Source organism: Lutzomyia longipalpis, chromosome 1 (genome assembly GCF_024334085.1).
Source record: "Lutzomyia longipalpis isolate SR_M1_2022 chromosome 1, ASM2433408v1".
In the NCBI taxonomy this organism is placed as follows: domain Eukaryota; kingdom Metazoa; phylum Arthropoda; class Insecta; order Diptera; family Psychodidae; genus Lutzomyia; species Lutzomyia longipalpis.
The window spans coordinates 8,663,594-8,677,510 of record NC_074707.1 but is presented as its reverse complement, the minus strand read 5'-3'; the positions used below and the strand labels follow the sequence as shown (position 1 = coordinate 8,677,510).

Here is a 13,917-nt window from a genome sequence, read left to right as displayed (position 1 = left end):
TTCATCTATGTGTAGGCGACTTCAAATACTGGAAGTTTGTCAAAAGAAAATCTGGAAAAACGTTTTCTTTATCATAGAAAATTAAGCTCAAAGTTTGAGGTTAGAAATTCGTGTCAGGATCGAGGTTTCTAACCTCAAAAGTTTGATCTTCATTTTCTCTCAAATGAAAATATTTTTCCAAGTTTTCTTTCGACGATCTTGAAGTAATGGAACGTCCCTACACACAGATGTAGAAATTATTACGATATGTTTAAGAGATTTTGTTCTGTGACGTTTTAAAAAAAATGTCGAATTGGCCACGGTGGCCAGCAAAGTTCTCCAAGAGTTAAAACACCCCAAATGAATGATTAATTTAGCCCCTTACACCTCAGAGAAGCTACTAGAAAAATTTTATCTCAAATACTTTAAAAAAAAATTAGTTTTCTACCTAAAATAATCTAAAAATATTTTTCCAACCTGAAGATTATTTTTGAGAGAGCTAATTGTTCCCCAGTCTTCCCTATACAGAGAGCTTTTCTTGCTCTTCGGATTGCGAGCTTTAATTACTCAGCCTCGGCTGTCTCGGACTGCATTTTTGTGTGTCATCAACATTCCTGGTGATAAAGCAATTATAATTTCTCTTTGAACTTTTAACTTCTTTGTTCTTCCTTTTTGCTTCTCCAAAAAAATTATTTTTCTCAGTGAATTTTTTATACATTCTTCTCTCCCTCGCGATTATTCCACAGAGTGGCTAACTAACTAAATTGTTTGTGAATTCTAATCAAGGTTGGATGAATCTATTAATACTGAATTAATATTATAAAACGCAGCTTAATTCAAAACGTTAGCTGCTAAGTAAAGTGTTGTTGTGAACATCCAAAGTCCGAAAAAAGTGCCAAAAAATCATCATTTGAGGAATGCAATTGTAAGTAAATGCATCAATTAAGATTCCTAAGAAGCATAGTAAGCTACTCGCGGTGGAATTCCCGTGGATTATGTTAATTTAATGTGTTTATTTTGCTAATTAATTTGCATCGACGAAGTTCGTTTGTTGTCAATAAAGAAAAATCTCGGTGTGGTAAGTAGCGCCACCTGCACCATTCCAATGGAAACTTGAAGACTTTCCAGTGAAAACGTAAACACTTTCCAGTGCACTGAAGACAGTAATTTTCTTTTGAGAAAAATGCATTTTCCGCGAAGTAATTGACGGTGTTTTTCAATTAGAAATGCAAATAAAGGTGTGATGATGTTATTTCATTGAGTCATTCGTGGGAAATCTCCCGCAACGGCACGTGCAAAAGAGGTGCGAAAGGTGAGTTTATTGACGCCCCGCGCTAAGTGACGAATTTTCACTTTTTTCCCAACTATTTTAATTTAATTTAATTACCACATAATGCTGTAAAATGTTAAATCATCTCCACTGCCTGGCCACAAATTCCCCGCGCAAAAAAACAGCCCGAACATCTCATTATGAAAGACCAGAAAGACAAAAAAATGAGGTAAACAAGCCTTCCGGATGGATCATTAAGCAGAACTTTTTAATGTCGAAGAGCTGTTAAAAATGTTTTTCTGCCCATTTTACTCTCAGGGAAATTACACGAGAAATTACGCAGTGAGAGGGAAATTTTTCAGAAGACTGACAACATTTTTTTAGCTTATAAATTAAATGATTTAATATCACATTTTCTCTCGACAAAATTGCATACAAAAAAGAAGGGGCAATGAAACAAAGAGAGGGATGGCTTCTCTGAGATTCAGCTGGTTAGTTGGAGGGTTTTCCGGAGGAAGAGAAGAATCAAAAGTCCTCCAGCGAGGATGGAAGCGCTTGAAGGCTGGAATCTTCTCGAACTTCCACTTGAAATGCATTTCTTATGGGAATAGTGACTGTAGACGGATTCCAGGCTGCGATCTGCACGATCCTTCATAATGTCCACTGATCCTCGAAGTCCGTCAGTTGTATCCCTGGGAGAAATATTTAAAAATATTGATCAAAAACTGACTAAAAATTAAATTTTATCGTCTTTCTCAAAAATTTTAAAAGATTTGCGATCTTTCTCATGCCGGTTTGACCCCCCCCCCCCCCCGCAAAACGATCGGTTTTACAAAAAATCGTTAAAACGTTTTAGATAAACATCAGCAAATTAATTTAAATTGCTTTGAATAAGGAACTACGCCACTTGAAATTGAATTTCCTAAATAAAATTGAGAAAAATAAGGTTTTTTCTGTAAAATTCAAGGCAATAAAGTTAGAATGATGAATAAAGAATAAAAATTCCCACAGTTCTAAAGCAAGAAACGAGGAGTTTAAGAAAAAATCCCATAAAAAACGTTCAAAGTTGACTAAAATCTCAGGGAAACTTTAAAAATATTTACTAAAACTATCATTAAAATAAAACCATGAAACGCATAATAAAATAAGTTCTTCTGCATTATTTCTGTTTTGTGCTAAAGTTTGAGATTTAGCGTAATAGCGCGAAGTTTATCGTGAGTACAAAATTACGTACTTATCACATCATTTAAAAGGTCATTAAATTCCAATTAATGAGATCACATTTCAATGCAAAATTAATCTAGTTTTAATGGAGAAAGAGAATTAAAAACGTTTTTTTTATGCGAATTTAAAGTTTTCCTCGCAATATTCGTCAAAAAATGTACAAATATTTCCCGAATAAACACCCCCTGATGTAATTTTTTGTTGTAAATGTTTTACAAACCTGAAGAGAACGTTGTTCTTCTTGTCGAACGGCCCAAAGAGGGTGAAAGTCTGAGTTTTCGTGGTGAACGTCTTCCCAAATAGGCGATCCATATCCCTCAGGGAGTTGTAGATCTCATTCCGGCGCATCAAATTGGTGCTGTTGTGAATCATGAGATGCCCTGGCGCCGTCCAGTGAAGGTAGCACGTTGGAATCCTTTTTGTACTGCCAAATGGGCAGAGAAGACTGAAGTGATTGACTTTCACGGCACGACTCCAACTGCCCAGAAGCTTCCCATCGACAAAGTCTTTGTACGTTTCAATGCCAATGAAGGCTACATCTCCGTGTCCCTCTGCTAGACAACGCAGAGCTCCCTCATCTCCATGATATGGCTCACAGGCTTGCGTTTTGCCAGCCTGTATATGGCATGATTTGCCGGAGAAGAAGTTTTGCAGCTCTCCAGCTGGATGGCAGGATGGTTTAATTAGAGATTGATTGAGAAGAGTCTCTCCGACTGAGAGAAAGGCAGCTCCCTCGAAAGATGGGAAGCATGCTGTCTTCCCACGAAGCTCAGCAAAGTTACTAATGTGGGATTTAGTCTTCACAACAGCAACCACAGCGTAGCGTTTCTCAAAATCCGATGAGAATTCATAGAGAATAGGTTTGAGGGAATAATCTCTCTGGGCGCGAATTCTATCGTCTTGAGACACGAGAACAACGTCTGATACTTTATGCTTCACATCATCCATACAGCGATCAAGATGCTCTGTTCGGATGCACTGGAGATTCGGTTCAATCCCATAGACAGATGCAGCTTCCTGGAGCCAGGAACATTTAGCATGCTGAATGATGGATGTGGTGCAGTAGACAATGGAACGTGGAGGATTGCACGAAGGGAAGGAGTAGGATCCCTGGAAGCCAACTGCCCTGTCGAGGTAGTCCTCAATCGGCATGGAAATATCCATGGGAGTCACGTCGACGTGGTAGGTTTCCAGGAGATTCAGCAGGGCATTCTGCCAGCTCTTCTGATCATCGTGCGATAGCTGTTCGAGCAATTGCTGAATTCTCTCAGAATACTCCCTCTTGACGGCAATTGCTGGCCATGGTTTGGCTACCCAGACACATGGGTACTTCGTGTTGATTGGCTGAAGATGCCCGTCTGGGCAGAGGAGGCTGAAACTTGCGGGATCTGATTCAGCTGGAAGGCCGCTGAGCCCAAAATGACTGCGTACATCATCTAAGCGAACCCAGGCAACGTCTCCAGCTCCACTTGTGAGGCAGTACAGTGGACCTCGGCGTCCCCAGTGCTTATCTCCAATGCCACAGTGGTCAGGATTGCCGCAAATCTGACAGAGGGAAGGATAGCGTTTCTCTGAAAAGGGAGAAGTTTGTTTTAGATCATTTATGGGGCTAATTTTATCTTAATCTCTGTAAATTATGAAAAATTGGCGGGAAAATTTGAGGTTATGTTGAATGAGAAGCGAAGAATTAGTCTTTGAAGAGATTTCCCTATGTAGACTTTTCTGCATCAACAAGGAACCAATCTTTAGTTGTTTTCTTGCTTTTAAGGATTCTAAATTAGTTCAGTAAGGTTCTTGAATAATTGTTAAATAAAATAAAACGAATTTCAATAAAAAAAAATCCTAAATCTTATATTTAATTGTGTTTTAGATGTAAAACCAAAAGCTACCACTTCTTAGCATCCTGTTGTCTCTGGGTTTGCTTTTCATTTTAACATTTCATTTTCTAATTTTAAGAATGAGATAATCGTTTAAAATTCTTCCCCCCAAAATCTAAGCAAAAAAAAACGAGCCACATGATTGTTCAATTGCTTCAAATTTTTAAGCAAATTTATATTTTTCATTCATAAATCTCACTAAACCTGTTTATATGGTCTTTCAAGATAATCAATCAAGTCTGAATCATGCTGTTTTCCCACAGAAAGTCTTGCATAAATTTTCCAGCAGACAATCCGCTAATTGGATTTACTTTTCAAACTCATTGGCAGGTGAAGTTTTTTCTTCTTCTTTGCTTTCCGGGGTCTGTGAAATCTGTTAGTTTTTTTGTATTCTCTTCAGGGTTATTATTCTCTTGAGTTTGAGGATTTCAAGATCAACTGCAAGAATCCCCAATCTAGAAATTCTTAGTATTATTTGTTCGATTTATTCCCATTGTAAATAAAGATTAGCCATTAATCAATGTGAGTTCGTAGAATCCATTAGAAGCTGAAGCTATAATGATAAATTGTGGAGAATTGGCTGCGTAAATGTGGCACATTATTGCTAAATTGTTATTTGTGGAGAGATGGGCTGTTTGGTGGGTAAATAACATACAGGTGGGATGGGAGAAGACACCGAGATTTGCGAAATGCGCACGCAACTTACTCAGAATTCGATCTTCAATTGGATCTGGTACCCAAGGGCCAGCCTTGCAGGAAGGTCCGAAGAATTTCGATGAAGCCTTAATGCGGGATTCAGCCAGTGAGAGATCTTCATCGCACTGCCTAGCCACCAGCATTGATTCAAAGTACTGGAAGAAGGCACAGGAAGATTAGTCAAAGTTCTCTGGAGATTTTTTTAGGAAGTAAAATTCCTTACATTGGCAAGGACTTCAGTCCAGTGGTTGTGAAGTCCATGGCCAGGATGGCAGAATTTACTTCCCCTCAGATCATGAGGAGTATTAATCCCAGCTTCATTGTCCACAACAGCAACAATTTCGTACTCAAAATGTTCTTTGTTGAAGCGCATTTCATTCGTGATGAGCACCTCCACGCCAGCCCATCGTGCAGCGATTAGATCCTCAGCAGAGAAGACGCCAAAGTGAGCAGATCCCTTGTGGATGCGACGCACACAATCGAGACGATCGACGCCAATTACGCACTCAATATTGGAGGTTTCCTCGAGGATGGGGCAGTATTTGTGGGACTTGTTGAATGAGCCGCGTCCATCCAAAATGCAGACACGCACTGTTGGCGGAGACAATCGAGAGATTAAGCGCCAAGATTTTAGTGTCGAGGAGATCAAGAGCGAGTTATTCAAGTGCCCCAGAGCTCCGGCTAAGCACCGTGGTGACCTTGAACGCTAAGGTGCTAAGCACAGCGCGAAGAAGATCATGCTGTTTGCTTATTTGAGCACCATCGGACAATAAGTGAAGGTGGATGGGCTTCTATCTGGATGACGAATTATGTTCTCAGCTTCATTTTTAAAAATTTCTTAGAAAAAAATCATTTTCTTTTGAACCTTTTTAATGATTGAATTTTAATTTTGAATTCTGATTTTAATTGAGATCTGAAATTCAATTTTGGGCTGTTCTTTCCTCTCTAATTGCTATGATAAGAAAATGAATTTAAGCAAAAAAAATTAATAAATGAAAGAAAAACATTCTTAATTTAATTCTCAATAGATAAAAAATCAAGATTACTGAATTTATTAAAGAATTTGATTAAAAATTGATACAAAAATAAAATAAACAACTCGTTTTATAAACTCTTAACGACGCTTTTCATTGAAATTTCGTGAATTTATTGACATTGAAAGCTTTGAAATTATCTAGAGTTTTTAATTTAATGAACTTAAAATATTTTTCTTAAAAATTCATAAAGAATTTAGTTACAATTCTTTGAAAAAAAATTAAATTTTAAATTTTTTTGTATATTATCTTGGTCTTGAAGGTCTTAAATACTTCCGAAATTTTATATTAGGGGTGGACGGGACTAATAAAGTTCTAAAACGCATATTAATTTGCCAGATAAAAGCCCCTTTCGATACTTGACAATGTATCAAAGTGGGAATTTACACAGACAGAGAGGAAGAGAATGACCCAGAGGCTTGTCTTCCATGGAAGTTCATGGGAATTTTTTTATGCAAAACGCACAGGGAATCCCCGGCGCATAATTTTTCACAAAGAACTCTGCCCTCGAACACTGGGCCAAGATCCTGGATGGAATTTTTTATTCGGCAGGTGTGTTAAGCAATGAACTGATTTTGTGACCTTTTGGAGGACACGCGCTTTTTTGGCAATGCCACAGTCTAGTGAGCACAAGAATGGACTTAATTTGCATATCAGTTGGCCAAACTCATAGTGCCTCATTTGAAGCGGTGCGGCACTGAAAATGATTGAGGAAGAGCACGAGCCACGAAAAAAAATGCACAAAAGAAGCTCATTCGGATTGCACAAAAATGCTTTCACTTTCAATGGTCATTTGGGATGATTTTTAGGCGTGTGTGGGGATTTTTTTTTTTTCGGAGACACACCTGTGTCCAAAATGAAGTAGAAGAGTGTAGAGATGAAGAAGTGGACACAAAGGTACGAAAATAGCGATAAAATATGAGAAAAAAGTCACACAACACAAAAACCTGTTGGTTTAGCATTTTGTTTCGTCTTTGACCATTAAAATAAAATAAAGAAAAACGTTTGTGGAGATGAAGAAATCACCTACATTTATCACTCTGAGACTCTGAGCCCGGAAGGTCTTTGGCAGTTGCAATGATGACTAAAAATGTTAATAAGATTGCGTGAAATGCAATTATTGTTATGCGTTCAGTACACTGTTTAAATCCCATCTTCATCCACACTGGATTTCTTCCTTGCGACACAGCACTTAACTCCTCACAAAACCAATCTTCGATGGCACATCGATCGCGAGATGATCTCACACGCGAAAAAGAAGCCGAGGAGCTAAACCTTTAGGGGCTTTAGCAATCACACGCGCAATTATATTAATTCAATTTCTTTCAAAGTTTTTTTTGATTTTGATTTTCCTTGGACTTTTGAAACCTTTGAAAGTGAAATTAAAATTTAAAAAAAAAACTTAAAGATGCGCAACAGGTAGAATCGGAGAAGACCGCAGAGGTGTTGCCTGAGTTTCCGAGTGCAGCACCGCAGACAGACAACGATAGACTGAAGGCGAAAACTTCCAGTAAGGAGAATAAAAATCCACTGAAGCATGAGGTAGTCTAGCCCAAGAGTGGGTTTCACCGGGGGGTTAATAACTCCTACAAATTATTTGAGCAGTTGGTTAGACGCGTACACTGCTGATGTGGGCCAAGTAATTAACACAATGACTTGTTTTGATCATAAGGATTTTTTCGCAGTAAAATAATTATGAAAAGTTGAAAAATAGGGATGATTCATAATTGAAGAGATCAAAACGTATTAACTAGGAGAGAATGGGGTTAAACATAAGGTTTTTAATGTTTGTTAAACTATTCTTAAAAGAGGTTCACCTCGCTTTTTTTATTTGCATTTGAAAAAAAATTACTCAAAGTCGTAGTTCTAGAAATTCCTGAATGGAAAAATACTTAATGTCTAATATTTTTAGCGCTAGAAAAATTATGTCTTGAAATCATTCAAATTCAGCAAGTTTCAGAATTTTCTAACCTGAAAAATATTCAGATTTTTAGTTACCATTACCTAAAGCTAGAAATTTCTGAAAATTCGTTCTTCAAACTTCTAAAATTTCTAGTTTAACGATTCTTTTTTTCTTCTCATTTTTAGGTTTGTGATTTTATTTAGGAAATGAAAAGAAATTAAATGATTTTCAAGCCGGAAACTTAAAAAATTCAAAAGAATTAAAAAAAATATCTAGATTTTTCCAAAAACATAGAAAAAAATGTTCTAGCTCAGAAATTTCGAAAATTTCTTGAATTAATATAATTTTTCAAGGCAGAAAGTCTTAGAATAGAACTTGAATGATTTTTAATCTAGAAATCTGAACGATTCAATAAATATTGGAACTTCAGGAATGTCCCAGCTTAAAAATCAAGATTTTCAGACTGAAATCCCAGACTAGAAAACATTTCCCGTTTTCTAAATTCTCGAGATATCTGATTAGAAATCAATAACCTTCAATTAACAATTTTCACTACACTTAAACCACTTCATTAAGCTTCACCTTCTGTAAGTATATACATGCTTAAGGCCCCCTGGTGTGAATTATACAACAAGCAAAATCAGCAAAAAACTTCTAAAGCTTCATTGGATGAGAAACAATATATGTACGGTGGTGGTGCAAAAAAAAGCCTCTGAGAGAACTTCGCGAGCATAGCAAAAGAAAAAAATCTGTCTGGGAGATTCCAGTTTTCGATGACGACGCTCTCGCAAATCAAGACCATTTTCTTCCAACTATTTCCACGCGACACGGGGATTTTCCCACCTTGATCGCCGATGGAGGTGATGAAGAAAGTGAAGAGAAGTTCAGCTGCTTCAGCTGATTTTATTTGCTCCATTTGATGTGGGGTTTTTGGGGGATTTCCTGACCTGGTTTTTTGCAGAAAACCGCAAGATTGTTGTCTCTTAAATTTTTAATGCTCACTGTTAGCACGATAAAAATCTCACCAAAGTGGGGGAATTTTTTTTCCACCACGGAATTCTATGAATTTCCGTAGAATTTTTGTGCTAAAGCCCCCTTGAAAGTGTAGACAAGCAGGGTTCTTCCTTTTGCATGAAAATTCTGCAAAGTTCATCAAAATGCAATATTATTATGTTTTTCTTCTTTGGTCTTTTGGGCCATAAAGTTGTTTTGCACGAGGAAATTACAAACAATAAACCGCATAAAAATTCAACATTGCAAAGTGCTGGATGAGTTTATTTGGCGCACATTTGCAATTAAACTTCCTTCTTTTTGTTGCGGAATACACGGAGCAAGAGAATTTCTTGCGTGCGATCATTCGCATGTCCTTCACAGAGCAATAAAAAGAAGCCTCGCGCGCGCGGATTATTTTTATACCTAAACCACTTCTTCTTACATGGACCAGTTTTATTACATCCACTATACTATGGAAACTACTTTACTTTGGCTTCTTTTGCATTGCTTATCGGACGTAGAGTTGAAATTCAAATTAATTTATTAAAGGGAGAAGGAATAAATTGGATTAAATCGATTAAATAATGAATAATAAAGATGTGAAACTTTTATAGAAATTTAATTTCTTATAAATGTTACGTGTAAAAACGTTTTTTATGGGGGTTGGGGTTAAATAAATCAAGACGTTTCTTAACCAGATTTGATATTCTTTCTTTTAAAAGAATAATTTTATTTATTTCATCGTCTCTTTCATTAAATTATTCAATATTTATCTGAAAAATATGAATGCTTTTATATGCCTCATGTAAGGTGCTTCATTTAGCCCCAAAAACTATCTTTTTAACATTTAAATTTTAATAAAAAAAATGATTTTAAATAATCTTAACCATAAATTATAATTTACTTCAATTATTATCAGCAATTGAGGCACGAATGAAATATTTTTAATTGAAAAAAAAATAGGAAATTCATTCCTCACCTTACCACTGATTCCCCTATTTTTATGCGATCTTCTTGAGTTGTTTAACAAAATAAGTAAAATTCACGAAAAGTGAGTTCAATAAAATTTTTCAATTCATTTTGTTTGCATTTCCCGCACGTGATGAGAGAATTTTGAGTGAGAGAGTGAAGAAAACATTCCTCTCAAACAATTCCATTGTTCCCACCCGCTCTACATTACTCGCATGTTGGTTGAATTTGTTTGGAGATTTTCACGGTAATCTAAGAAATTATATCTCTGTGATAAGATGATAAGCAATACACAGAGACACTTATATGAAGGAATCCACATTAATTTGTCATCTCACACGCCACCATTCGCTGCTCACTTATCTGACCACATTTTACCAATACAGACGGGCTGCCGAGACAATGTTGAGAGTCAAATCTCCTCACCAGAGTTTTCTGGCCTTTTTCTCCGCAGCAGTCTGGTTTGAGAGGTGAAAATCACCGGGAGTTTTTGGGTGCAACCACTTTCGCCTGAGAAGAATGTGAGTGCGTGGAATTCCTGAATTTGGTGCGGAACATTTCGTCGAGAGAGAGTGAGAATACAAAGCCCCAAAGATGTTTGGGATTAACCCGAAGTTGGTGCCCGTTAAAGCCCATTATTTCTTCTTCATGGCAGGTAAGTTTCCAATTTTATTAATTTCCTTAATTTCTATTTATCTGGGAGACTCTGAGCTGGGAAATTACGAATTTTGTAATGAAATGAAGCGAAGGAAATGCTTATGAATGATTCTTTGGCTTCAGGATTCAGTTAAGAGCTTCGAATGAATTTTCTATTACAAATAACTTTAAAAATGAATGAGTTAATGTTAAAATTATCAATTGGAAAATATCGGAAATTTTTTTTTATGAGTTTGTAAAGAGAAAGTCTCATAGTTCTAGCTGGTTAACTAATTTAGAAGCAATAAAATTTAACAACAAAGTCCCTGAATAGTCTTCTGAAAAGAAAGTATTACAGTGCTGGTCATTAAAATGGAACCATGACTGCCAGTTAATCTTAATATCGATAAATTCAGTAATAAATAGCATAAAATCACAAGAAATCAAACTCAAACAGTGACAAAAATTGGGCCTGATGAAGTACCTAATCAGAATCGAAAAGTCATTTTTATTTTTCACAAAAAGATTTTTTTAAGTTCTCCCAAAAATATTTAACTCCCAAAAAAAAACACATTTCAGCTCTTAAAAAAATGAATCCTCTTTTTTCCAGCAATGGGACCAATATTGCCTCAAATAAATGTGATAGGAAAGCAAATGGGCATCCCACCGGATATTATGGGCCTTATTACATCCATCCTTCCCATTATGTATGTCCTTGCGAAGCCAGCTGTTGGTTTCCTTGCGGATTTCTTCACGGTAAGACTTTCCATCAAAACTCAGAGCTTATGAAAAAAAGCTCCTCATGCCCAAATGACTTGGAGACGATCACCTGATAAGAAGACTCTTTATCACAAAGTTCCTATCAAATGGGCTACAATTTCATTGCATGTCTATTGTTTCGTGCGCGTTTTAATCTGCAAAAAACGCCCCCATTGTGGCTATTCTCGCGCGCATGGAAATTCTATAATTATTCCTTGATGGAATTTATTTCGACAGCTTGCAGAACTTGTTTTGATAGCCAATCTTGGGTGGAGAGAATAATCTTTTATTCTATTTCAGTCTTTTTTTTTTCTTTTTCATTACAAAAACTGTCACGGAAACCGGGAATCTTTTTCAGCATGTTGGAGCTTTTTTTGCACGAGGATTTAACTTTGTTTTCTCAAGATTTATTTATTCACATGAGGCACTTAAATACTCTTTTTATTTACATCTTGTGCTTCCTAATCTCTGGGATGGGTGGATTAAATGGCAGCCACACTATTTGTGTCATTAATCACTTCCTTGAGTAATTATGAGTATTTACAGAGGTGGGGGAGGTGCAAAAACCTCTGAAGCTAGTTTCTCAAGATAAGAAATAGATCGGGAACAATTTGAGGAGTCTTATCAGAAGATAAATCAGCATGAGGTTTATTTTTTTACGTAGAAGAAGAAGTAAATAAAAATGCTTAAAAGCTTCATGTTTTTTGTGCAGAGTCTGAGGAAAGTAATTTTCATGGCAATTATTCTATTGATGACATTGTGCTATGCTGGCTTCTACATCCTCCCGCAGCCACAGGAAGTAGCAGGAAAGCATCACAGTCTCTCCTTGAATATTTCCCAAACAATCCTCTGCGCCTCGCCGGAGAGTTTGAACAGCTCCTGGGTGACAGTGCAGTGCTCAGTAAATTGCTCAAATGTTGTGCAAGACATTGAGGGGAAGATAAATGCAACAGGAGGGGATTTCTGTGCCCACAACACCCTTCAGAGCTCCCTCAAGGGATTCTGTGATTTATCCTGCACAGAACACACGGATTTAGCACTAGAGATGCCAAGTATTTTCTGGACATTCGTCGTACTCATGTGCGTGGGGACGATTGCATTTAACGTGATAAACAGCCTAAGTGATGCTGTGTGCTTTGACGTGTTGGGTGAGAGTCAGGAGATGAAGTATGGGCAGCAGAGAGTTTGGGGAACAATTGGATTTGGACTGACAGCCCTCATTGGGGGCATTGCCGTTGATCTAGGCACTGAAGGGATTGTCAAGAGCATCGGTCCGGCAATTGTAATAATGCTAATCTTCAGTGCTCTTGATCTTCTAACAGTGACAAGGCTAAAGGTAAAAAAAACGTTAACTTTTACAGTGATGGTCGTGAAAATATTTTTAAAATTTATTTTTTTTCCTGGCCAGTTGCCACAACTTTCTTCTTCAGAATCAATTCTAAAGGATGTGCTGAAAGTCCTGCGTCGTCCTGATATCTCCACTTTCCTGATTTTTGCCACAATTGCTGGAATTATTGATTCCTTCATAATCTACTACATGTTCTGGCATCTGGAGGAGGTAGCCGCGGAGACGGGCTATGAGGCATCAATTAAATTAATTGAGGGCTGTGTGGTGGCAGCGGAATGCCTCGGTGGGGAAATTCTATTCTTCCTCATTTCCGGGAAGATTCTGAAGCGTATTGGCTTTGTACATTGCCTGAGTCTCTGCTTCTTCACCTACTCCATACGTCTGGCTCTCATCTCAGCCATCCCCAACCCCTGGTACCTTGTCCCCGTTGAGCTCTTCATGCAGGGAGCCACCTATGCCCTCTGCTACACCTGCATTGTAGCCTATGCCTCAGCCATTGCACCTCCTGGAACATCAGCCACAATGCAGGGCCTTGTGGCGGGTATGGATGATGGACTGGGATTTGCCATTGGAAGCCTAATTGGTGGACAAATGTACAAACGCTTGGGCGGCAAAGTGAGTTTCCGCGTTTTTGCGGCAGGAGCATTCATTACGTGCATTGCTCACATAATTCTCCGGCCGGCAAGCAAAAGCATTCCCGGAGATACGAGGGAGCAGTACGAAGTTCCACCGGAACAGGAGAAAGTGGCCAAATGACTCAGGAATCTTTAAGTGTCTTCCGTTTTTCGTTTAGAAGGAAACTTTTTGAAGAAAAAATCATTTTGAAAGTGATTTGAAAAGGAACTTTTAAGTGTTGTTCTTTTATACTCTTAAAACTTAACGTTAGGAAATAAATCAAATGAAATTTTGAAATCAAAGATGTTTTTTATTCTTAATTTTTAAGGATGGTTTATGAATTTTATTTTCTTACTTTAGGTCCTTTAATTGGAGCAGTTTAGACCCTCTAACAATAAACCTTGATGAAAGAAAATTTCTCAATTTCTATTACAGAATTATTCTCTTTTCTCTCCTTAACAATCCTCAAAAGAATCCTTTGCAAATTTAAATTATTATTTTTTCGCGCCTCAAAGAAGCTTCTGCTCTTCGCGCTAAATTCCTTCAGGTTTTGCTGCGTGATTTCCTGCTGATTTCCATCATCCGGAGAATTTAGCACTTTTTTAGGACTCATC

At 37.4% G+C, this 13,917-nt stretch overlaps 2 protein-coding genes across 7 annotated transcripts; one reads left to right on the top strand and one right to left on the bottom strand.

Annotated features, from left to right (window-relative positions):
- Window positions 1-519: 519 nt before the first annotated feature.
- Window positions 520-13,605, top strand: LOC129787658 (major facilitator superfamily domain-containing protein 6). 6 transcript variants are annotated; one of them, XM_055823425.1, is made up of 5 exons: window positions 520-904; window positions 10,400-10,600; window positions 11,192-11,337; window positions 12,053-12,676; window positions 12,749-13,605. In XM_055823425.1, exons 2-5 carry the CDS (start codon window positions 10,540-10,542, stop codon window positions 13,442-13,444), a joined length of 1,527 nt encoding a protein of 508 aa, XP_055679400.1. In that variant the 5' UTR covers window positions 520-904; window positions 10,400-10,539; the 3' UTR covers window positions 13,445-13,605. The 6 variants fall into 6 exon arrangements, with proteins under 6 accessions (XP_055679400.1, XP_055679385.1, XP_055679392.1 ...); XM_055823410.1 differs by having other exon boundaries at window positions 617-904; window positions 10,403-10,600; XM_055823417.1 differs by lacking the exon at window positions 520-904 and adding an exon at window positions 1,023-1,291.
- LOC129787561 (transferrin) lies at window positions 1,625-7,573 on the bottom strand. Its single transcript, XM_055823273.1, has 5 exons — window positions 7,111-7,573; window positions 5,270-5,637; window positions 5,057-5,201; window positions 2,694-4,044; window positions 1,625-1,941 (listed from the first exon to the last, which is right to left on the bottom strand). The coding sequence occupies exons 1-5, from the start codon at window positions 7,238-7,240 to the stop codon at window positions 1,734-1,736; spliced, it is 2,202 nt and encodes a 733-aa protein (XP_055679248.1). The 5' UTR covers window positions 7,241-7,573; the 3' UTR covers window positions 1,625-1,733.
- Window positions 13,606-13,917: the final 312 nt, after the last annotated feature.

What these genes read in the sequence shown, in the direction of transcription:
- LOC129787658 (XM_055823425.1), top strand. Translation starts at nt 10,540, where the DNA reads ATGTTTGGGATTAACCCGAAGTTGGTGCCCGTTAAAGCCCATTATTTC. An exon ending in TCCTTGCGGATTTCTTCACG is followed by an intron (nt 11,338 to 12,052) that starts GTAAGACTTTCC and finishes TTTTTTGTGCAG; the next exon opens with AGTCTGAGGAAAGTAATTTT. An exon ending in TAACAGTGACAAGGCTAAAG is followed by an intron (nt 12,677 to 12,748) that starts GTAAAAAAAACG and finishes TTTCCTGGCCAG; the next exon opens with TTGCCACAACTTTCTTCTTC.
- LOC129787561 (XM_055823273.1), bottom strand. Translation starts at nt 7,240, where the DNA reads ATGAAGATGGGATTTAAACAGTGTACTGAACGCATAACAATAATTGCA. An exon ending in AGAGTCTCAGAGTGATAAAT is followed by an intron (nt 5,638 to 7,110) that starts GTAGGTGATTTC and finishes CTCCGCCAACAG; the next exon opens with TGCGTGTCTGCATTTTGGAT. An exon ending in GGACTGAAGTCCTTGCCAAT is followed by an intron (nt 5,202 to 5,269) that starts GTAAGGAATTTT and finishes GCCTTCTTCCAG; the next exon opens with TACTTTGAATCAATGCTGGT.